The sequence below is a fragment of the Myxocyprinus asiaticus genome, chromosome 31 (assembly GCF_019703515.2).
Source record: "Myxocyprinus asiaticus isolate MX2 ecotype Aquarium Trade chromosome 31, UBuf_Myxa_2, whole genome shotgun sequence".
In the NCBI taxonomy this organism is placed as follows: Eukaryota; Metazoa; Chordata; class Actinopteri; order Cypriniformes; family Catostomidae; genus Myxocyprinus; species Myxocyprinus asiaticus.
This window is the reverse complement of record NC_059374.1, coordinates 21,542,330-21,568,388: the sequence shown is the minus strand read 5'-3', so window position 1 is coordinate 21,568,388 and position 26,059 is coordinate 21,542,330. Positions and strand designations below refer to the sequence as shown.

The 26,059-nt window shown below is 39.3% G+C and overlaps 1 protein-coding gene across 2 annotated transcripts in view; it reads left to right on the top strand.

The window, feature by feature from the left end:
* The window catches only part of LOC127422651 (tumor necrosis factor alpha-induced protein 2-like), a 62,061-nt gene that overhangs the window by 19,466 nt on the left and 16,536 nt on the right, over positions 1–26,059 (top strand). For both annotated transcript variants that reach the window (XM_051666408.1, XM_051666407.1), the window contains exons 3-5: positions 16–236; positions 20,119–20,773; positions 23,718–23,832. In XM_051666408.1, coding sequence (XP_051522368.1) covers positions 16–236; positions 20,119–20,773; positions 23,718–23,832 — 991 coding nt within the window. The remainder of the gene's footprint in view (positions 1–15; positions 237–20,118; positions 20,774–23,717; positions 23,833–26,059) is intronic.

The following is a 26,059-nucleotide window of genomic DNA, read 5'->3' as shown; positions in this document are numbered from 1 at the left end:
TATTGTCTTCTATAGAATGGCAGGAAAGTGTAAAGATCGCAAGGAGAGTTTGACCAATGGTGACATGTGCTCAGAAATTGATGCTGACTCGACCAGTCATCGACTCTCCTTCCTGAAGATGGTGGGCAAGGGCAAGATAAAAAGGGAGTCCTTGCAGGACCACTCATCATCACTGGGACCTGAGGAAGAGCCAGTGGAGGAAGTGCCAGAGGTCAAACCTAGGGAGCCACTCTCAGGTACATACAAAGTTTACTCTGAAGTTGAATTGATTTTATTCGTTATAGATTTACACTATCATTTAGGGCAAATATATTTTCTCCCAGCAGTAACTTTTGACAGTAACATTAATCAGGAATTATGCCTTGAATCCCGTTTTATAAACACAAGAGATCAGCTTTACCTACTCATACAAACCCTGACTGATTTTATAGCAGTGGAAACAAGCAAGAAATACTTTTAACACTAAGTATATAATACAATAAGTGCTTTTTTTAGATTTGTTTCTGTATTGTTTGTTCCAGCTTTTTTTTAAACCATCAGATATATCTATACATTATATAACCATCATGTATTGTTCTGTCATAGTTGTATGTTTATTATGTGCTTTTTGTAAAAAAATAAAACAAAAAGCATGGGAAATTTAGATTTAATGGGGTCATGACATGGCTTTTTTATATATTTTAATATATTTCTTGAGGTTCACTTGTAATATTAGTAAAGATTTTTGCACAAAAACAGTCATATATTTGTAAAACATGATCATTTTCCACCCTCATTCTGACCCTCTGTCAAAAACGTTCGGTTTTGGTGCTGCTTCTCCTTTAAGACTTGACTGTTATGATTGGCTCTCTGCTTTTGACTGACCTGCTCTCTTCTTGCCATCTCATTGCTCACCGATACTGGGCAGGTGACCAAAGTGATAAGTAGGCATTGGTGTGTTATTGTGGAGGCAGTCAGATGCAAATATCTACAACAGTGTGATGTCATAATGTGGAGGAAGTAGAGAACGAGTCGTTTTGGAAGCTTGGTTTCAACAAATGCTCTTTTTGCAGTGAGGATACAATTCTGAAACTTACAGTATGTTTTTATAGTACAGTGACACTTTTACATGGGAAAAGATCAAGGAAAATTTTATTCCACATGTCATGACCCCTTGAAATTCAGTTCTTGTGTACCATGCAATGTTTTAGCATTGTTTGCGCCACTTAAAATGTTATTCAACAATATTCTGCATTTGCATATGACTTGTATTACCATTGCAGAAATATACAGACAATCACAATCGAATGTAGTATTGCTAAACATTAAATTATTTGCATATTATTTCACCATCTAAAATATTAATGTAAAACTAACATCAAAATATCTATATTATCCAAACTTTTGGCCCCATCTGTACAACTGTACTGTACCCTTGACCTGCATGAGCATGGTACATGCTAAGCAGGAATGCTCAAGTTTCAGGCTTTTTGTTTTGTTTTTTTCATTTAAAGACAAAGAGAGATAAGGTTCAAAACTGGCAGTAACTTGCAGGCCTTGTTGAATAAATAAGGAATATACGGATGGTAGTGAGGGATGAGAATGGCTCACATGATCTCTAGTTTCTTGGGACCTTCAACATAGCAAAGTCAGTCACTAACGTCACAGGAGTTGATTGTTTTGCAAACATGTCTAAAAGTATTAGCTGTTGCTGGCGCATTTGTTGAATAGTCAACAGAGTTCATACCAAGCACAAGAACGCTCTGTCCTACTCCTGGAGCTTAACCTAAAAGAGTTGAGTTTCAACCCTGCTCTTACACAATTGCACAATTGTCATTTTCAAGCAATACCTAGATTAACTGTGTAGTTGGGTTCAGATGTGTTTGATTAGAGTTGAGGCCTTGCAGAAAGACAGATATTATCCAAGATCAGGACTAGAATCCTGAGTGGCATGGATTTTAACTGACTTCCAAAGCTTCTTCACAGTCATCTGATATATTGCATTGTACTGTATGTCAAACACCCATATAAGATACATGTAGCAGCCTGATCTCACTAAAATGATTTGACTGAGGTGATGTTTTTGCAAAATTATATTATGAGGTTCATTACAGGTATCACGGCAGTTCCGAGGTGAAATGTCCACTGTGTGGTGCTAAAAGTGAGTTAAATATTCTCCCAAACAGATGAGGTTTTGAAGGTAAATGAACAAAACTGACCTCCCTACCCTAAACTTTCAGCATAAACTTAACCGATAGTGTCTTAAAAAGCAAATGTGACATGAAAAATGCAATTGCTGAATCAAACACATCATTTTGGCTTTTGGCTCACGTGTCGACTTGCTTGGTTTGCACACCTCATACCCCAGTCCTTTGCATTGCAAGTGCAACTCACTATCAGTTGAGTTACAGCACAATGTCACCATGCTCTAACACGCTTGTAAATGTGGTTTGTTATGTAATGCAAATATATCTATAATATATACACCGATCAGCCACAACATTAAAACCACCTGCCTAATATTGTGTAGGTCCCCCTCGTGCCACCAAAACAGCTCTGACCCATCGAGGCCTGGACTCCACAAGACCTCTGAAGGTGTCCTGTGGTATCTGGCACCAAGACATTAGCAGCAGATCCTTTAAGTCCTGTAAGTTGTGAGGTGGGGCCTCCATGGATCGGACTTGTTTGTCCAGCACATCCCATAGATGCTCAATTGGATTGAAATCTGGGGAATTTGGAGGCCAAGTCAACACCTTGAAATCTGCGTCATGTTCCTCAAACCATTCCTGAACAGTTTTTTCAGTGTGGCAGGGTGCATTATCCTGCTGAAAGAGGCCACTGCCATCAGGGAATACCGTTGCCATAAAGGGGTGTATGTGGTCTGCAACAATCTTTAGGTTGGTGGTACATGTCAAAGTAACATCCACATGACGGCCAGGTCCCAAGGTTTCCCAGCAGAACATTGCCTAGAGTATCACACTGCTTCTGCCAGCCTGCCTTCTTCCCATGTTGCATCCTGCTGCCATCTCTTCCCCAGGTAAATGACGCACACGCACTGCGGCCATCCACAGCGGCCGTCCACATGATCTAAAAGAAATCATGATTCATCAGACCAGGCCATCTTCTTCCATTGCTTCATGGTCCAATTCAGACGCTCACGTGCCCATTGTAGGCGCTTTCGACGGTGGACAAGTGTCAGCATGGGCACTCTGACCGGTCTGTGGCTACACAACTCCATATGCAGCAAGCTGCAATGCACTCTGTGTTTTGACACCTTTTTATCATGGCCAGCATTAAGTTTTTCAGCAATTTAGTAGCTCTTCTGTGGGATCGGACTAGATGGGCTAGCCTTCGCTCCCCACACGCATCAATGAGCCTTGGGCGCCCATGACCCTGTCACCAGTTCACCGGTTGTCCTTCCTTGGACCACTTTTGGTAGGTACTAACCACTGCATACCGGGAACACCCCATAAGACCTGCCGTTTTGGAGATGCTCTGACCCATTCGTCTGAGCCATCACAATTTGGCCCTTGTCAAAGTCGCTCAGATCCTTATGCTTGCCCATTTTTCCTGCTTCCAACACATGAAATTCAAGAACTGACTGTTCTCTTACTGCCTTATGCCTTCCTTACGTCTTTTTGCTAAAATGTAGGAAGAGTAATGCGGTTCTTTGAGACCAGGTTGGAATTTTTATGTATGGTTTTCTTGATAGAAGTAGATATTGAAGAGTTATTATACTACAAAAATTTTATATATATATATATATATATATATATATATATATAACAAATATTTTCACAAATAATACTGGAATTTGAATGTGTACATATATGACCAAATATATGAACATTAACGTTTCCACCATACGGGCAAGTGGGCTATCACATTTGAAACCAACAACCTTGTTCCCCTTGTGTAAATGCAGCATGGAATATGATAAAAGAGGAATCTGAGCAAAGTGGATCTGAATGTGCCCCACGGTGTCAAGTTTGATCATGTCTTTGCTTTGTTTCAGCAGGGGGGATAAGTTTAGTAATTCTCGCTGCTTTGCATGTCCCAGCTGACACAGCAAAAAAGCACTTTTTATTTGTGTATTTAGCCACATCATGTTAACGGGAAAATCTTCTGGTGACCTCTTGCAACATTCAAGTGGGTGTCCAAGTTGCGCATTCAGCAACTTTCTGCTATGTGCAGATTCAGAAGAGACCACAGGACACTTTACATTCCATCTATAATTTGGGTGAAAAGCATTTTTGTTAACATATTGGAATTATTGATGAAATCACCAAATACAGTCCACTGTGGATGAGGATCTATGAAAGTGGATGCCACATTATAGTTGAATATATAGTTGAGTAAAGTGTCACTCCCACATCTTCCAATGGTTAGATAAACAGTCCCCAAACTGAAGGCAATGGATGGCTTACTTATAGCTGTCTTTTGGTAATCAAAATTCCAATGGCGATTCCTTTTCTTAGCATAGTATCTGTTTCTTCGACCCCTTCAGTATTCCAAAAAACGTCTCCCAAGGGAGCTTAAACGATACTTCCCATTTATTTTGCTGACAAACTCTAAGAGTTGTGTCATAAGAAAACATTGCTCCATTGCAGCTGTTCTCAAGTGGCAGCACATTCCTGAGTAATGCAGAGTGAATTATATTCATAACACTTTCATGATTTAATTCACAAGGAGTCAAGCGTGTTTTTAAAGAGTGTTGTCTAACATCTTTGCAATAAAGCATTGAAAGAATATAAGGGACAGAAGAAACATTAAATGAGGAAGTAGCGCTTCAAAAAACATGTACAATGCATGCATGCCTGGGTCTCTGCACATGTAAGAAAATCAAGAAAATGGAGCTAAGAACAGGACGTAAATGCAGTTTCATGGAGGGTGTTTCAAATGTCGAATGTCAACTACTGGAAAATCAGATCAGATTATAACTGAGGAGGAGTAAGCAGGCAAAACATGTTGAATACCTTTACTTCCTGTGTTATGAATAGCTTTCTTGAGCACCTTGCTTTTCCAATATTAGATTCCATAGATCAAAACACAGTTATTATATCAAATGGAGTGGGCGGTTCAACCTCAAAGATCTTTCTTTATTAAACAAACTTTTATGAAAACGTATGATTGATCTTGAATGAATGAACACTGGAAGGTACCCTTCCTTTAACCTCCTGAGTCCCGAACATGACTGCTGTGTGCATTTTCCATTTCCCTTTTTGATGTGTAACTAGTAGCACCTAATAACCATGAAAAAAAATAAAATAAATCTAGAGCAAATAATTTTCCTAAAAATTGATGTCCACATGTGTGGACAGCCGGACTAAGTTGTAAACATTTAAATAATACCTAGAAACTCATTTTTATCAAATTCATTATGTTTCCAGCAGTGTTGGTTATTCATGTTTTTGAGATGTTACAGATATTGCATCAGAAATTAGCGTAATTAATTCTGATTCAAAGTAATGGCCAGCATCATCCAATCACTGTCAACCATGTTAAAATAAAATTATACATTATAAATTATGTATATATATCTATACTGATTACCATTGTCCCATGTCTGTCAAACATGTTTAGTGGTCAAAACATCATCTACAGTCTGAAACTGCAGGCTGCAGATGATGGGAGTGCAGATTTTAGGAGTGAATGCATTTAGTTGCAGAGAACTATAGGATGCTCCCTTGCTCCCTATTTAGTGAATGACTTAACCTCCAGTGTGCTGTCTGTCTGCACTGGTCTCAGAACAGTTTGAAATGCACCTTATTTTCATCTTAACTCCATATAAAGCCTTTAAAAGCAAAAATGTTCAGCTTTTGGTTGAACCCATTGATTCTCAATGTGATAATGCACAGTAAATAGAGGATTTCTAAGGAAAAATGCACTGAAGTAGACATTAGTGTACATAGTGTTTAGCAGCATGGCGTTTCGTGATAAATTGCTCAAATTTTAAAAATGGCATATCGGATGAAACTAGAGACTCTAATATTTTTATTCAGACAGGTTTCAATGTAAAAACTTAATTACGTTTCTTACCAGATGTAGTTTTGTTGGCGTTTCTCCCAAAGACAAACTCTGCTGTGATCGACACCATGTTGTTTTGTCATATGACTCTGTATGTCAAAAGTTTAACCCTTTACTGACAGCTCAGAGTCTTCTGAACTGAAATCATTCAGTTTAAATAAATTTAAATGTTACATTGTGCATAGCGAAGCTAAAATACAATGTCCACACATGTGTACACGAGGTCGCATGAGGTTAAGGGACAGTTCACCTAAAAATTAAAAATTCTGTCATCATTTACTCATTCTCATGTTGTTCCAAACCCGTAAACGTTAGCCTCAGTCACCACTCTCTTTCATTGCATGTTTTTTCCATACAATGAAAGAGAATAGTAACTGAGACTGAACATTCTCCATTATATCTCCTTCTGTGTTCTGTGGAGGAAGGAAAATCGTACGAGTTCGGAACAACTTGAGGGTTAATTAGGAGGATTTTTATTTTTCAGTTGAACTATCTCTTTAACAAAAGACCGTCATTTCCATGATGTTGCAAAAATATGAAGAAATGGTTCTTAGAAAACAAAGAATGTTGCAACCAAGACTCATTGTTGCTTTGCTATGAGTTCAGAGGGTAAGGTCCGGGTTGCGTTCTGATGGCTGGTATCTATTGGGTGAGAATGTATTCAGTGGTATTCTTGATTGTCAGAGCATCTGACCGTTAAGATGACATCTGACTGCATTGATAAAGAAGCCATATAGAAGGGCATTAACTCCTCATCTTAGTAAATTATTTCCAGGCCTCACCAAATTACAACCCACAGCCTCCAAGCTCCAACCATAAGCCATAACTGTAGCTGAGACTCATTCAGCAGTGGCCACCATGGAAACAGTGTCTGAGCAGTGATATGATAAGAAATATTTAGCCATGCCAACTGGCAAAGGGAATAGCCAACATTTCCACCATATCCAACTATTGTCCAGCACTTGGCAAGAGGATTTATTCATGCAAGTAAAATAAACCAAGTATTAAGAGAGGGCAGGGTAGCACTCAGTGTAAGGTGTTTTCAAAATGGTCCAATTTAGAATTGTTCTCTAGACATTGGCCATGTCCAAATAAATGGACATACCTTCCGGTGGTGCTGCTCTGCTGGCGACACAGACTCTCATGTTGTTGCTGACACATTGTTAACTGTTAAATGTCTCTTTGTCTCTCTATTTTGGTTGAGTAAGTTCGTTGGATAAGTTGGACAGAAAAGGAGGACATTGTAATGGAGACATACACACGGTTTTTCCTTTGGATATTGATCATCGCGTACCTGGCTTCACTGTCACTCATACCAAACGGCGCCAAAAAACAGAAACCCAGCGCTGACATATACAAGAGATGATTTGATGTTGCTCCATTCTGCGGAATATAATATAGCTGTTATATATATTTTTTTCATCCCCTTTTCTCCCAATTTGGAATGCCCAATTCCCACTACTTAGCAGGTCCTCGTGGTGGCACGGTTACTCACCGCGGTTGCGTTCCGATGGCTAGTATCTCTTGGGTGAGAATGTATTCAGTTGTATTCTGGATTGTCAGCGTCTGACCGTTAAGATAACATCTGACTGCATTGATAAAGAAGCCATATAGAAGGGCGTTAACTCCTCATCTTAGTAAATGATTTCCAGGCTTCACCAAATTACAACCCACAGCCTCCAAGCTCCAACCATAAGCCATTACTGCAGCAGAGACTCATTCAACAGTGGCCACCATGGAAACAGTGTCTGAGCAGAACAATTGCAATTAATACATTCATGTTTATGATAGGAAATATTTAGCCATGCCAACTGGCAAAGGGAATAGCCAACATTTCCACCATATCCAACTATTGTCCAGCACTTGGCAAGAGGATTTATTCACTCAAGTAAAATAAACCAAGTATTAAGAGAGGGCAGGGTAGCATTCAGTGTAAGGTGTTTTCCAAATGGTCCAATTTAGAATTGTTCTCTTGACATTGGCCATGTCCAAATAAATGGACATACCTTCCGGTGGTGCTGCTCTGCTGGCGACACGGACTCTCATGTTGTTGCTGACACATTGTTAACTGTTAAATGTCTCTTTGTCTCTTTATTTTGGTTGAGTAAGTTCATCGGATAAGTTGGACAGAAAAGGAGGACGTTGTAATGGAGACATACACACGGTTTTACCTTTGGATATTGATCATCGCGTACCTGGCTTCACTGTCACTCATAACAAACGGCGCCAAAGAACAGAAACCCAGCGCTGACATATACAAGAGATGATTTGCTGTTGCTCCATTCTGCGGAATATAATATACCTGTGAAATTGCTGGCATTCCTGAGAGCACAGCTGGTTAGAAGCAGATGTCTGCGGAGGAGAGGACAAAGAGGAGGTGTCAGACAGTGTCTTCGGTGTCGTGGTAACAGAACTCAACTGCCTGCAATAATTCTAAGCAACGTTAGATCGCTGCAATACAAAATTGAGGAACTACACATTAAAGCCAAGGCTTGTTTTGAGTATTGGGATGCGGGCCTTATGGTTCTAATAGAGTCCTGGCTTCATACAGAGGTTGCCTGCTCTCAAACTGAGGTGGAAGGCTTCTCTCTTGTTCGAGTAGATAGAACTGCTGCATCTAGGAAAAGTCGAAGCGTAAACATTTGCGTGTTTGTAAATTAAAGTGAAAACTTTTATATGTAATTATGATATTGAATTGTTGTGCCTAAGTTTAAGGCCTTTTTATATTCTGCGGGAGTTTGGGAACATTTCTAAACTGTGCAGTTTATGTCCCTCCATCTGGCAATGCAGCAAAAGCTGTGGGCCATATAAGTGACTGTATCCAACTCCAGCTGCAGCGCACACCAAGAGCCCGTCTAGGAGATTTCAATCACTGCAAATTAGAACTGGTACTTTCTGGTTATGAACAGTATGTAAAATGCAATACCAGAGATAAAAAAGTACTTGATAAATGCTATGGGAACATAAAAGAGGCATATACTGCAAGATCAAGGCCTCCCTTGTCAAATTCTGACCACAACTGTTTATTTAATTACAACATATAAGACACTTCTGAAGAGACGTAAACCCAAGATTAAAAAAGTAAGTGTGTGGTCCAAGGACAGTATAGAATCTCTGAAGGAATGTTTTCATGTTTAAAGGTGATAATGAGTTGTTGATTGACCCAAATTGTCTCTTTGTATCTTTTTAAGGTAAGTACCTTTTTAAACATATCTGCTCTAAGAAATCTTCATGTCCTGATGGAATTTCAGCTTTTATTTTAAAAAGTTGTGGAGATTAATTGACCTTGGCATGGTGCCCCATTTTTCAACAATCTTTAGACACCCAAACTGTTCCTAACCTTTGGAAAAAGGCTGTTTTTGTACCAGTCCCAAAGAAAGCAAAGCCATCAGAAAACAATGACTTTAGACCTGTTGCACTAATGTCAATTGTAATGAAATGTTTTGAAAGTGTGTGGTGTCTATGTTAAAGGCAGACATCAGTAGTAAATTAGATTCTTTACAGTTTGCTTATAGACAAGGAAGGGGCACTGAGGATGCCATTAATAGCATTATGCACTTGATTTTGAAACACATGGAGGATCCTAGAGCTTATGCTCGGTTACTTTTTATCGATTTTAGTTCTGCTTTTAATACACTTCAACCTCATTGTTGGCTAAAAAACTGGAGCAGCTGAGTGTAAACCCATCAATTATCAAATGGTATTCTTCTTTTTTAACAAGTAGAATGCAATGTGTGAAAGTAAATAACTGTCTGTCACAACAAAAAATGATCAGTACGGGTGTTGCACAAGGCTGTGTTAGTTCACCAGTCCTTTTTACACTTTTTACAAATGAGTGCTCAAGCAGGCACTCACAGAATTATATATATATATATATATATATATATATATATATATATATATATATATATATACACAGTTGTGCTCAAAAGTTTGCATACCCTTGGAGAATTGGTAATATATGTACCATTTTTAAAGCAAACATGAGTGAGCAGGCAAAACACATTTCTTTTATTTCTTATGGGATTCATATTCAACTGTAGGTTATAACAGAATGGCACAATCATAAAACAAAACACGGCAACAAAGAAAAAAATGAAATGACCCCTGTTCAAAAGTCTGCATACCCTTAGTTCTTAATACTGTGTATTGCCCCCTTTAGCATTAATGACTGCGTGCAGTCTTTTGTAATAGTTGTCTATGAGGCCCCAAATTCTTGCAGGTGGTATAGCTGCCCATTCGTCTTGGCAAAATGCCTCCAGGTCATGCAAAGTCTTTGGTCGTCTTGCAAGAACCGCACATTTGAGATCTCCCCAGAATGGCTTGATGATATTAAGGTCAGGAGACTGTGATGGCCACTCCAGAACCTTCACCTTTTTCTGCTGTAACCACTGGAGGGTCAACTTGGCATTGTGCTTAGGGTCATTGTCATGCTGGAAAGTCCAAGAGCGTTCCATGCGCAGCTTTCGTGCAGAAGAATGCAAATTGTCTGCCAGTATTTTCTGATAACATGCTGCATTCATCTTGCCATCAATTTTCACAAGATTCCCCGTGTCTTTAGAGCTCACACACCCCCAAAACATCAGTGAGCCACCACCATGCTTCACAGTGGGGATGGTATTCTTTTCACTATAGGCCTTGTTGACCCCTCTCCAAACATAGCGCTTATGGTTGTGACCATAAAGCTCTATTTGGGTCTCGTCACTCCAAATTACAGTGTGCCAGAAGCTGTGAGGCATGTCAAGGTGTTGTCGGGCATATTATAACCAGGCTTTTTTGTGGTATTGGCGCAGTAAAGGCTTCTTTCTGGCAACTCGACCATGCAGCTCATTTTTGTTCAAGTATCATCGTATTGTGCTCCTTGAAACAACCACACTGTCTTTTTCCAGAGCAGCCTGTATTTCTCCTGAGGTTACTTGTGGGTTTTTCTTTGTATCCCGAACAATTCTTCTAGCAGTTGTGGCTGAAATCTTTCTTGGTCTACCTGACCTTGGCTTGGTATCAAGAGATCCCCGAATTTTCCACTTCTAAATAAGTGATTGAACAGTACTGACTGGCATTTTCAAGGCTTTGGATATCTTTTTATATCTTTTTCCATCTTTATAAAGTTCCATTACCTTGTTACGCAGGTCTTTTGACAGTTCTTTTCTGCTCCCCATGGCTCAGTATCTAGCCTGCTCAGTGCATCCACGTGAGAGCTAACAAACTCATTGACTATTTATACACAGACACTAATTGCAATTTTAAAAGCCACAGGTGTGGGAAATTAACCTTTAATTGCCATTTAAACCTGTGTGTGTCACCTTGTGTGTCTGTAACAAGGCCAAACATTCAAGGGTATGTAAACTTTTGATCAGGGCCATTTGGGTGATTTCTGTTATCTTTATGATTTAAAAAGGAGCCAAACAACTATGTGATAATAAATGGCTTCATATGATCACTATACTTAAATAAAAGACGTTTTTTTGCGTGATCAGTCCTATTTTCAAAATCAATGCCAAAATTTCACAATTTCTGCCAGGGTATGCAAACTTTTGAGCACAACTGTGTATATATATATATATATATATATATATATATATATATATATATATATATATTCATCCCCTTTTCTCCCAATTTGGAATGCCCAATTCCCACTACTTAGTAGGTCCTCGTGGTGGCGCAGTTACTCACCTCAATCCAGGTGGCGGAGGACAAGTCTCAGTTGCCTCCGCTTCTGAGACCGTCAGTCCGTGCATCTTATCACGTGGCTTGTTGTGCATGACACCGTGGAGACTCTGCATGTGGAGGCTCATACTACTCTCCGCGATCCACGCACAACTTACCACGCACCCCATTGAGAGCGAGAACCACTAATCGCCACCACGAGGAGGTTACCCCATGTGACTCTACCCTCCCTAGCAACCGGGCCAATTTGGTTGCTTAGGAGACCTGGCTGGAGTCACTCAGCACACCCTGGATTCGAACTCGCGACTCCGGGGGTGGTAGTCAGCATCAATACTCGCTGAGCTACCCAGACCCACACAATTATATTTTTAAATACTCAGATGACACTGCTATCTTGAGATTACTTCACGAGCAAGACAATATCAGCACTATCTACCAGTCGGAATCAAGGTTGTTTGGTGTGATAAGAATTATTTAATAATAAATGAAAAGAAAAGAGATTGTCTTTGATCCTAAGGGCATAGGTAACCATTGTCAAGTGATTATACATGGCCAGCAAATTACACAAACACAGTCCTATAAGTATTTGGGTATCTACTGTACATAGATAGTTCACTCACTTGGAATACACACATTGAATGGGTTTGCGCTTGTCTGCATCAGAGATTGTATTTTTTACGTAGACTGTGTTTTTATGGAGTTAATAAGAAAATGGTGTTTTTGTTTTATCAGGCTGTTTTAAAAGGTATTGTCAGGTACAGAATAACTGTATGGTTTGGGTATCTTACTGTAAAGCTAAAATCTAAGTTAATACATTTAGTACAGACAGCACTGAAAATTATGGCACGGAAAGAGTACCACAACCTCTAGTCTCTATATGAGCAGTGCATACTTAGCCAGGTGAAGAAAATTATGAGTGATCCATGCCACTTTTTGTACTCGCAGTATGAATTGCTTCCTTCTGGAAGAAGATAGCGAGTTCCACATTGTAAAATAAATAGGTTTAAGAACTCATTTGTGCCTGTATCAGTGCAAATTTTTAATTTATCAGTTCATATTGATTGAATGTCTTTTATTGTGTGTTTGTGCTGTACTGTGTGTAATTTTTAATGTTTAATGAAATGCAGCAATATTGAGTCCACACCAAATTCCCCATTGGGGACAATAAAGTATACTTTGACTTAAATCAAGAAGGGAGTGGGACCGTTCTGTCCTGAGAAGGGCTCATGTCATGACCTAAGGTCTCCAGTGACAGGCGAGGCTAGTTGTCTCTTTTAAAGCCACTTCATCTCACTGAGCCTGGAGTTACTAATAATGGTTAAAACTTGTGAGGCTGAAGTTTTTATTTCTATTTTATTTTCAATTTGTTTTGTCAGTGAAGTTTAGATTTTGTTAGTTTTTACTCTGTGATTGTTAATTTTTAGATATTTTTTTTTAGATAGTGTTTTCTAGTTTGTTTTGTTTTAGTTTTTCGGTATTTTAGTATTTTAGGGCTGCAAAAGTTCATATGTTAACTGACATGATTTAAATCTGTTTAACACTGTTAAATTTTTCAGGGTTGTCTGAACTTAGAGCTTAACTTAGATTTGTGCTCAAAAGTTTGCATACCCTGGCAACAATAGCACAATACGACGATACTTGAACAAAAATGAGCTGCATGGTCGAGTTGCCAGAAAGAAGCCAATGCCACAAAAAAAGTCTGGTTACAATATGCCCGACAACACCTTGACACGCCTCACAGTTTCTGGCATACTGTAATTTGGAGTGACGAGACCAAAATAGAGCTTTATGGTCACAACCTTAAGCGCTATGTTTGGAGAGGGGTCAACAAGTATTGTGCTCCTTGAAACAACCACACCGTCTTTTTCCAAAGCAGCCTGTATTTCTCCTGAGGTTACCTGTGGGTTATTCTTTTTATCCCGAACAGTTCTTCTGGCAGTTATGGCTGAAATCTTTCTTGGTCTACCTGACCTTGGCTTTGTATCAAGAGATCCCTGAATTTTCCACTTCTTAATAAGTGATTGAACAGTACTGACTGGCATTTTCAAGGCTTTGGATATCTTTTTATATCCTTTTCCATCTTTATTAAGTTCCATTACCTTGTTACGCAGGTCTTTTGACAGTCCTTTTCTGCTCCCCATGGCTCAGTATCTAGCCTGCTCAGTGCATCCACGTGAGAGCTAACAAACTCATTGACTATTTATACACAGACACTAATTGCAATTTAAAAAGCCACAGGTGTGGGAAATTAACCTTTAATTGCCATTTAAACCTGTGTGTGTCACCTTGTGTGTCTGTAACAAGGCCAAACATTCAATGGTATGTCAACTTTTGACCAGGAGCCAAACAATTATGTGATAATAACTGGCTTCATATGATCACTATCCTTAAATAAAAGACAGTCTTTTTTTTTTTTTTGCCTGATCAATCATATTTTCAAAATCAATGCCAAAATTTCACAATTTCTGCCAGGGTATGCAAACTTTAGAGCACAACTTTATATTGAACCCGGAAAATGTTTTCATTTCATTTTCGTTAACAATAAAAACACTGGTAAAAACAACATTTTAGCTGTGGACAGTGTGGCTGCCAAGCATGGTTTGACCCATCTGTGCTGGTAAGGTTTTTGAGGCAGGGACAGGAAATACAATCATCCTCTTCTTATTAGATATTTTATTTATGGGGAAAATTATGTCTCCTCTGCACACGATGAGCATTAAATAAGGGAAATGGAAGAATGATGTGCAGAGGAAACGGGGAAGTTTCTGTGGTCTGCTTTTTCTCAAGTTCTTTGGTTTCTTTGTGTTCCAGCTTGTCAGAAAATGTAGTCTTTTACTGAACCTGAGAGATTTGACTCTGAAACACAGGGGGTTAATGGAGAATAATGAAGACCTGTGGCACGACAAAGAACAGATCATATTCCATTACATTCCTAGAATCCTGGCTAATCTTTTTCCTGTAACAGTTGATTGGTACTGCTGAGAGGTGTTGATTGTGCAGGTGTGTTGGAGTCTGTGTTAGCAGATATCTTGCTTAGTCAGATCTGAGATGGTTGTCCCCACCCTTTAAAATCTTTGACAATAGCAAGTAGTACTACCACGTCCACCTGGAAGTGGTGGTGGAGGAGTTTGTGCAGCAAATGTGCCATGCGTACCCTTAAAAGGCAACTCAATCCCTGTAGTTTTCATTAAGGAAGGGTAGTGACATGTCCAAGCTTTAGTAAAGTATGCTCCACACCATGAATTTAGAGAGTGAGCCTCACTTGAAACAAAGAACGAGTGTTGTCTTCTATATAACTTAGATCAGCCCTCAGTAACTTACTGGCAACGTTCAGCTTTTTAATGACTGTGGGATAAACCATTTAAACTTCAACATCTGGGACTTCAGTCTCAGTGTTGTTTTAAGGTCATTTGAGATTCAGTTCTCTCTCCTCTCAGACAGAAGCTTATAGGGGCCAACCTTTTCATCCCTCAAAGTTGAGGGTCAACAGTTGTATAGTCTCAAAGCCACACATATAATACAGTGACTTGTTGTCTTTGGGTGGAGGACTTTTCACGTGGATGAGCACCAGAGGGAGTGACTCCAGCTTTTTTCTCAAGAACAGGAAGAAAATAAATTTTTGCACCTCATCCCCGTCTGTGATGGCGATAAGCTTGACGGTATTGTATTTGAAATTTAGATCTCCTTCCGATGGACTGGCACACTCTGGCCATTAATATGCAAAGGAGCCGAGAATGGAGGGGTAGGTAATGGCATAACTGGACAGTCCATCCCCGATAGGGATAGGGACAGATGAGTCAGGCGCCAACCGAACACCCCTGCATCCTTCCCTTTAAGAAGAGTCAGGAAGTTTCAGGAAATAAATGGGCAACTCAGCACTGTAAAGGGCCCCTGACTCTCTGTTCAGTGTTCAGGGGAGAAATTCAGCAGCAGGGGCAGTTAATTTCACAGCTGATCTGTGACGTATCTTTGTTATGTGTAATAGATGTTAAAATGTTTAGAAAAAAGCACAACGCCATAACTGCTGTCCATTCTTTCAAAATAGTAAGGTTCTGTTGAAGAGACATAGAAGCCGGAGTAAAATTGTTTTACTTCCAGGCTCTCTTGCATTGTAATCAGATGTCTTATAAACAAGGTTCCCACATTCAGGAAAAACCTGGAAATTAGAGTTTTAAAATGGTTAATTTTAGGCCTGGAAAAGTCATGGAAATGTCTAAAATTGTAGAAGTCATGGCAAAGTCATATCAATTTCTATAGTGAATATGCTTTTTTGCAGAAATTCTCTGCTCTAAAAATAATTATTGGAGCCATTCACGCCAAATGCGTTTTTCCATCTGTGCTGTTTTTATATGTACATAAACATGCACTGGATGGAGACCTTTGACCGTTGCCACAGATCTCACAGTTTTTTGTTTTTTTTTCAGTATCTCATGCAGGAGCATCATGATGTTATTAGACATTGATATGTTCTGAAAGTCTTTTTTCAGCAAGTTGACTACCCTGTCCAGAGCAGTTGGCTCTATGAATGGAGTCCTCACTGGTTGAGGGGTCACGTTGCCCACAATGCTCTACAAAGCTCCTAAACACACCAGTATACACAATAAACACATTTAAACAAATAAAACGGCATACATAAACTAGATTTACATTTCCTGAAAGAAATACCAGGGCTTGCAAGGCTGCAAAAAATATGATTAGCAGACATTCACACCAAGTTTTTTTATCCAACCTGCACTGTTTTTTAATAGTTTTTCATGTACACATGTGCCAGTTTTTAACCTTTGTGCAACATCTTGCTTTGTAACAAGTTCGTAAATTGAGTAATGAATGAGTCAGGAGGCAGTGAACTGTCAATGTGAGTATTTTATTACTCTTCAGCGTCACTCACAAAAACTTAATCAAAAAGGGCTCTTAGTTGCCACGTAAACACACAAACGAGTTGTAACTGTCACAGATGCAGGAACAATCTCTCTCTTGTTTCTCTTTCCCCATACTGCCGTGTCCATCGCCCTTTTTAGGTCTCCCTCTGCCATCACTATAACAAGACAGGTGTTGAGATAATGACGGCCCAGGTGACGAGCCTTACCACTTTCTCTCTCCCGCTGACAGATACACGATCACGACCCCATCCCCACAATCTTTTTTTAGTGTATCGTGCTGGAGCACCAAATTTTGCGAGTTAGTCGGACTCCAAAGATTCCTTCTACTGTGACCATTGGACTCATGCCCTAGATGAATGCATTTTTGGGGGTTAACTTATAAAGGTTTGAATTTTAACTCACAGTTCATTGAGTCATGAGAGCTTCCATTTCCTTGTGTAACCATGGTTTGATCAGATACTTACAGGCAAACAGATTAAGTTTAAGCTTAAGATGTGTACACTGCCCTATAAAGGCAAAATGCCTTTATAGGCTGCATTTTGGCTGCACACTGATTTTAATATGAATGAACTCCAGTGTAATATTAGTTTAAAAGAAGATATTATACCATCCCTTACAAAACAAATTAGAATTCTGACAAACTTACCGCAGATTTTCTGCAAATTTCCCACTCGTTATTTTCACGTGCAAATGAGCTAGCGATTTGCCACAAGTGTTTGCCAGAAGTTTGCAGCTTTTCACTGGTAGTGGTGAACCTGCAGCAAACCTTTGGCAACAATGAAGAGTTTGCCGTAAGGCTCAATTGGATTAGAAAATAATGAGTGGCGAATTTGTGGAAAGTTTGCCATAACACTCCATTTGTGTAAGGGATGGGGCATAGGGGCTACATAAGATAAAAACATTGTGAAAAATGTATCTAAGAGACCTGATTTTAGTTATCACTCAGTTCTGAATAAAGTTTGTTGTTTATTTTGTTTGTCCCAAAACACCATGCATTTAATTTGCTGTAGAGATTTTGTCTTGTATGTCTGAAGATGCAAAATATATATGGAAGACCTTGGTGACCTCTTCCCTTTCCTGTAGATTGAGTTAAAAAAACACATTAAACTTATGTCAAACATGTCTCAAGTAATCAGATGAGATTGTTAAGTCAAGTATATGTGTTCATCCCAAAGGAGAGGACTGGAAATTATGACAAAAGGGTGTGAGCACTGAGCTAAATGAGAGAAGGTCTGCTTCATCAGGGATTTCTTTGCTCCTACACATCAGAAACACGAGTGAGATCATCATAAACCATTGCCAACAGAGTGCATTGGCAGTCCATTTGACCATCTGGAAGATATAGTGCATTTATGTTTTAGCTCAAGAGTTTGAAATCTACTAATGAGCAATTGTATGGAATGGCCAAGATAACGTTCCCATAATCATGAGAACACTCACAATAGGTGGTTCTCTCTAATGGATGTTGCAGAAATTTTTTCAGCACTTAACACACTGTATATAATGAATCTTATCGGCTTTGTTCAGACATATAAGAGTGTACGGTACCCATGAAATGCATGTACTTCTTAAATACAGTTTAGCTTGAATGCACTGTATGTTGCTTTAGATAAAAGTGTCTTCTAAATGCAAACACATAAAATATACTTTGCATAAAGCAGTCCCTGATGATCCCTTTGAAGTGCACAAGTTCAAATGTGAAGGAAACCAGCAGTTCTTCAGAGATGCTGTGACCCATTGTCCCTGTACAACATGACAAAAGTGATAGCTTCATGTGCTGCATATCAAGTGAAACTTTATTATGAGAACAATGAGAACCTTTTTAAAACTGAAAAATATCAAAGAAGTTTTTGGATATAAAATCTCTGAAAGGAAATCAATGTTTGTGCTCTTACACATAATCGGAAGCACATACTCTTTTATGTGTCTGCTTTGTGTAACTAAACTCAGCAAAAAAATAAATGTCCTCTCACTTTCAACTGCTTTTATTTTCAGCAAACTTAACATATGTAAATATTTGTATGAACATAAAAAGATTCAACAACTAAGACATAAACTGAACAAGTTGCACAGACATGTGACTAACAGAAAAGGAATAATGTGTCCCTGAACAAAGGGGGGGGGGGTATCTGGTGTGGCCACCAGCTGCATTAAGTACTGCAGTGCATCTCCTCCTCATGGACTGCACCAGATTTGCCAGTTCTTGCTGTGAGATGTTACCCTAGTCTTCCACCAAGGCACTTGCAAGTTCCCGGACATTTCTGGGGGGAATGGCCCTAGCCCCCACCCTCCAATACAACAGGTCCCAGACGTGCTCAATGGGATTGAGATCCGGGCTCTTCGCTGGCCATGGTAGAACACTGACATTCCTGTCTTGCAGGAAATCAAGCACAGAACGAGCAGTATGGCTGGTGGCATTGTCATGCTGGATGAGCCTGCAGGAAGGGTACCACATGAGGGAGGAGGATGTCTTCCCTGTAACGCACAGCGTTGGGATTGCCTACAATAACAACAAGCTCAGTCCAATGATGCTGTGACACACCGCCCCAGACCATGATGGACCCTCCACCTCCAAATCAATCCCGCTCCAGAGTACAGACCTTGGTGTAATGCTCATTCCTTTGACGATAAACGCAAGTCCGACCATCACCCCTGGTTAGACAAAACCGCGACTCATCAGTGAAGAGCACTTTTTGCCAGTCCTGTCAGAGTCAGTAGAAAAGTTTATTTAGTGTCCTAAGTTTTTATAACTGTGACCTTAATTGCCTACCGTCTGTAAGCTGTTAGTGTCTTAATGACCATTCCACAGGTGCATGTTCATTAATTGTTTATGGTTCATTGAACAAGCATGGAAAACATTGTTTAAACCCTTTACAATAAAGATCTGTAAAGTTATTTGGATTTTTACAAAACTATCTTTAAAATACAGTGTCCTGAAAAAGGAACATTTCTTTTTTTGAAGAGATAATTTGTTTTACTGAGAATCTGAGGTGTTTTATTCAGAGGTTTAAACCATTTGACTGTTTCAGGTGCATTAATCACTACATGATTTGGGGAATTTACATCCTAGTTCACCCTGGTTTGTGCTGCTCAGTGCTGGTTTCACTGAAAAAAATCCTTATCTTACTCAGTTTTTTATGTCTTGTTCTCCATTGCTTCTTAAGTAAATGTGGTATTAGGATGTTTTGATAGACTTACTTGCTTAATTTTACTTAACAGCCCACATGCTATAGGGACCAGCATTCAAAACACAACAAATGCTGGTGACCCTCTATGCTGGTCTTTTTTTTTTTTAGCAAGATATTCATTTGGACTTTTTAAGCAATAATTAAGAAAATGCCAGTATCACAGCCATCTGTGATCAATGAATACTGATAATGCTACTCATCGTGTCCATTTCTATGAGACATGGTGACTTAAATGTATGAATTAAATTATTTTGGTAAAGGACAACCATAAACATGTCAAACCATATTTATGAGATAACAATACCCAAGGTGAAATTGTATTCAGTCTTTTCTGTGTGACTAATGGATAGCCTCTCTTTTCTGTGTTTTCTCAGTATTGGAGATCCTGCAGTTGGTGACGAAAAGAGATTTGTTTTTGGCCGATACTCATATCCTGGAGCTGGAGCAGGAGTGTCGGGAGGCCGAATTTCCACCAGCAGGAGGCACTGAGGAGTTCAGCAGCCCCAGCAGCAAAGACAGCAGTCGGCGCAAAGCCAAAGACGTGGAACTGCTGTATGAGGCCCTGCAGAAAGAGCTGTGGGATGTGGTGAGGGAGTCTCTGCGTTCCCCCACTGCTGGGCCCAATCTGGGACTGGTGGTACAGGTGCTTCAGCAGGAGGAACAGGCTGATCGGGACTGGGCTCAGGATGAGGGAGCCGCTCCAGGAGGCCCACGTCCGAGGGACTTCAAAAAACGCTGGAGGGAGGCAGTAGTCGAGTTGGCTGACGGAAACTTACCCCAGCATGGAGAAGCCCGGGTGGGCGAGCTGGCGGCCTACCTGGATAGGCTCAGGGTCCGGATGGTAGAGGATCTAGGAGCAGCACGGCGTAATGTGGTGTCTGTATATCCTGCAGAATTTGACTCCTTCCAAGTGTACACACAAAGCTACCACCAGGCTGTTATGCGTCGTCTCCAATTAATCACTACTGAAGATCTGCAGATCACTGATATATACTCTTTGCTAGACTGGCTTTACAACATCTATAACAGGTAAAAACCAACAGTTCAGCCATGAAACTCTGAATAGCACAAGCTGGTAGGTTCTATGAACTTGTTGTTTGTTAACCAATCAGCCCGCTCACATATGATATGTCAAGCCAATCGGTTCACATGGTGTAAGCAAACAGGTCTCTTTGCCTAACATTTTTATTTGCTCAGTTTGCAATTAAACTGGTTTCACTGCAGTGCGCTGAGAGAGTTTCTCTTAAAATGCTATTTGCTAAGGTGGTTGCACAGTATGGTCTGCTGTTGGCCATGACACATAAAAGTGCATCTTTATCAAGGTAAGCATTAGCTAAATCAGGCACTGGCACACATTGCTAATTTAGGTCATTAGTTTAAATAAATCCACACATAGCTAAGCTTAATCACTAGTTAATTAAGCTCTGGGATTTCCAGGTCCAGGTACACATGATGAGTTTGGTCAACAGCCGTTTAAGGCAGTTGGCAGTCAAGCAGACCAAGACACACATAGAGGTTTAGTTCATTAGCATTATGCCATGCCATAAGTCACACTTAGCTAGCATACACTCTGTGCACATGGCTCTTCGGTAGGGTTAGGAACTGACAAATGGTTCTTGTTCAGAAACGGTTCCATTCTTTACAATATACCGGAATTGGATGATCTTCGTGACTTTTGGCTCCGTTAACGGTTACCCTGCATGAATGTTCCGCAGATGCGGCTGGAAAACCATACTGAAATAATCTGACAGTTTTCAGCAGCACATTTCTGCAGCAGCGCTGCCCTCTACTGGGTCAAAAGCATAAAACACACACGCAAATGATTCTTATGAGACGACTCTGTTGAATCTAGAGTGCAAAACAGACAGTGCTTCCAGTATGGTCAGATTCCCAAAAGAACTGTTTAGATGAGCCGGTTCTTTCGAATCTAAAGCGCGAAACATACTGCGCTTCCGGTCTAGTCCGGTATAGTATTAATCTTACACTGATGTGCAAGTTATGATTGTCCAAATCGAAATTAAATAAGAACTGTTGAAGTCTTACAAGCTTGAAGTACAACATTAGACAATAGAACACAGTCTAAACTGTCTCTGGAACTGTTACTGTTATGTCATGTGACTTTAGACCTGTAAGACTATAATCAAGCAATGCAGTTACTGACTGGTTGTTCATATGACAATGTTTAACTAAAGATACGCAAGTTTTGTAATACAAAGGAATTTAAAGTTGTTGTTTTTTAAATGAATGAATGAAATATGCTATCACATTTCTTGTTTGTTTATATACAGTCCAGATATAGCCTAGTTAAGATAAATTATTAGATTGTATATATGTCTCTAAAAAGTCAGCAAACACCTTTTACAAGAACTGTAATAAATGTATTTCTGATTTGTTATATCTGCTCTGTAGAACTCTTAAAGGATCTCATAATTTGGCAACAGACTGCAGAGGACAATAAATCCAATAAGAATTGCATTCTTCCTCAAAAGTACTAAAAGAACTACTGGAATTGTTACTGGAACCGTTAAGGAACTGGAATCATTAGAGGAATCGGAACCGGAATTGTTAAATTCCTAACGATTCCCATCCCTGCTCTTCGGAGCAGCAGCAGTACAAAAGTCTTGCCGGTGGATCTGCTTGTATAGGGGGTTGTGTTTTGTGTTATGCGTTTCTGCAGCTTTCCTGTTTTGTTGGGGGGTTGCATTTATGTCTAAGGTGCCGTTTACACGACAACGTTTTCAACTAAAAATGGAAAACTTTTTATGCGTTTTGGCTGTTCGTTTACACGACAACGGCGTTTTGGGGCCTGAAAACGCAAACTTTTGAAAACGGGTTTCAAAGTTTTTGAAAACGATGGCATTATCATCTCCGTGTAAACATACAAAAACGCAAATATTACGTGTTCAGTGTATAGGCATGCGCGCGACTACTTCAAAACAACGCGCAAGCCATTCAAAGCTACAATGGCGGACTACAGGACTGTGTTTATGCTGCTCAAGATTTTGAGTTTATTGACGCTTCTCCAGCAAAGTGTAGATTTACTGCATCACTACTACGACCAGCATCGCCATCTTCATTGTTTGTATTCACCGCTCTGTGGAAGAATGCTTAGTATGTGTTTCTTTACATAGTGACATCGCCAACTGGAAACTGTTCAAAAACGCAAAGGAAAAACGTTTCCGTTTTTAGTACATCATTGTCGTGTAAACTTACCCTAATTGTGCAGCAACTGAAATGATCAATTCAGGCATGTAACTCTGAATGGCGCAAACTTATTGGATCTTTGAACTTCTTATCTGTTAGCCAATCAACTCGCTCACATGTGATATGTCAAGCCAATTGGCTCACATGGTGTAAACTGATAGGTCCTTTGACATGTAATCGGGTAACCAATCAACTTGCATATTCTCTCTTTGCCTAACATTTAAATTTGCTCAGTTTGCTGGTTGGCTGGTCTTAGATGGTCTCCCAGCTTGATCATACTGGTCAGTTGGCTAGTTCTAGAGGGGGTTTAGGCTGGTCAGGCTGGGAGGCCAGCTGAAACCAGCTTAAACCAGCTGTAAGACCTAGGTTGTTTTAAGCTTTTTTTTTTTCAGCAGTGAAGAATTTTTATTATTATTATTTTGAATAGCGTGCATTATTCACAACAAGACCAGGGACATGCATTAAGAGATTCGATTTTTTGTTGACTTTACCGTAACAAAGAAAACTGTTTCATTTAACATTATTGTTTGGTATGTTTACTGTTTTAATTATAATTATAGCTTATTTTTTTGTTGAGTTTTACCTGCTATATCCTTTTGTCATGGCACATACACAAACAGCAAAGCTAAAACAGATTATTATAAATAGCCTCTGGTTGATATGAGAGGTGAAACCCACCTTCCCATTCCTGTTCCTTCATAATTCAATGTTTCCTTATGAGTGAAGTCCAGACTCAGTTTGTGATTTGCTCTTCCTGTTGTTGCTGCAGGGATGTCCTTGGAACAGTCACCATAACAACACCCATTAACCTCTCTCAGCTTGGTCCACTGCTGCCAGCGGAGACAGTTGAAAAACTGGAGCTCGACTGCCTCAACTCTGTCAGGGTAAGAACTGAAATTCTCTGGCATAGTGGAAGTTATTAAGTTATTAAAATAATTTAAATCCCCTGAATTCAAAAGTCGATATCGAAAACAAGAAAAAATTTAGTAGTCAAACAAAAGTGAATGAATGAGAATACGATGACAATAAGGGGAAATCATTGCTAATAGATAAACGTGAGAGAGATGTAGTTCACGCTGGGCTTGAAAATATAAGGAGACAAATTTGCAACTTGAGAAAAGACAGACCTGAGGTCATTTAAAGGGATAGTTCACCCAAATATGAAAATTATGTCATCATTTATTTGCCTTGTTGTTCCAAACCTGTTCCAAACCCGTATTTCTACGAAAGGTAATGTTGGGCAGAATGACAGCCTCTGTCACCATTTACTTTCATTGTATATTAGGGGTGTATTGATCCATTGATTTGGATTGATGCATCGATCAAATTACCAATGATGCGATGTCATCGATTAAACGTGTAAACATCGATGCATATTTTTTTAAGATGCACCTTTATTTTAATGCCAGCCACGTCTGAACACATTTCCATCAGGCGATGCAGCAATATGGAAGCCGTGAACCGCACTGTGAAAAAAAAACATTTGACTTGGTGAAAATTAGTTTTTTAGGTGTCTTAAAAAATATATATATATTTTCTCTTCAAAAAATTTCATCACAATCGTCACAATATGGAGGGAAGCCTGATTTAATCGCTCATTTATGCCGCTATGCGCTATCCTGTAACCTGAGCTCACAGCCCTGTTGATGGGCACGCGCGGAGAGAGCTGAGCACAACTTCAGGCTTCAATCACTCCGCGAACATCCATGTCCCACATGAGAAGCATATTTAGCATTATAAAACAAGAAGAATATCATATTGAATATCATATACAAATATCTTTTTTTTTTTTTTCAAAAAGTTTTTTTTCTCACACAATAAATAAATACATTTAAATGTAACAAATAATAAATTAGAAGAAAAAAAAACATTTTCTTGAGGGAAAATAACTATTTTTGGGAGAAAAAAATTTATATTTGTAGGACATAGGCTCAGGAAGGCACTAAGACACCTAAAAAAATTTTTCACCAGGTGAATTTTTTTCACAGTGCGGTTCAGGGCTTCCTTACAGAATAATATGATATTCATTTTGTTTTATAAGTGATAAATATGCTTCTCATGTGGGACATGGATGTTCGCGGAGTGATTGAAGACTGAGTTGTGCTCAGCTCTCCGGTTACGGGATAGCGCATAGCGGCTTAAATGCGTGATTAAATGGGCTTCCCTCCATATTGTCATGCATGTGACCATTTAATTCTACATGAGAATTTTATATTTTAAAGCACTAAGGAGCAATTCAACCATGTCAAATTATGTTTTGAACAGCGCTGATGAGGTAAAGAGAAAACACCTGCCTTGCACGAACATCAATTACGTGACTTTTCAAATCTTTACATCAACACAATTTCTAACATTTATCACAGTAAACTGTAACAGAATTTTTCAATACAACTGTGGAAGTTGTAGAGATGACAAATTGTCACTGTAGTGTTTACCTACAGTATTCCACAAGGCAATGAGCTGTCCTCAGACAATTGATGATCACATATGTGACTTTATTTTTTGTATTATATATATATTTTTTTTCTGTATTATTTTTTTCAACAAATGAAGTGCCTTATTTTGATGTGGATGTGCCAAAGTGCATACTGGATTTGCAGTTTTCAGAAAGCTCAATAAAATATTAATTATAATATTAGTGATTTTGGTTGCATTTGTGAGAAAATAAATGTAATTGATCGTGTAAAATAGGCACATAATATCGTAATATTGATCGCAGGCCCCTGAATCGAATTGAATCGAAATCGCATCGCGGCAGACTTTGAGGTATCGGCGAGAATCGATAAGAGAATTGATATAAGATCGATTTACACTCCTATTATATACGGTAAAAAAGATGCATTCTGTCTAACTTATTCTTTTGTGTTCCACAGAAGATTTTTGGGTAAACTATTCCTTTAAAGAAGATTTTTGCAAAAGCATGAAACAGGAGTTTTCCGAATTTAAATAAGAAATACATTAAAGACTTGCAATTAACACCACCAAAACAGACTTTCTGTGCTGTTGAAGCCAAAGCTGCTCTGTTGAAATTACTTGAAATTACCAAAGCTGTTTTGCTGCCTCGTCACTGACTATCTTCTAGCCTTTTAATTTCTCTCCTAGCCTTTTCCA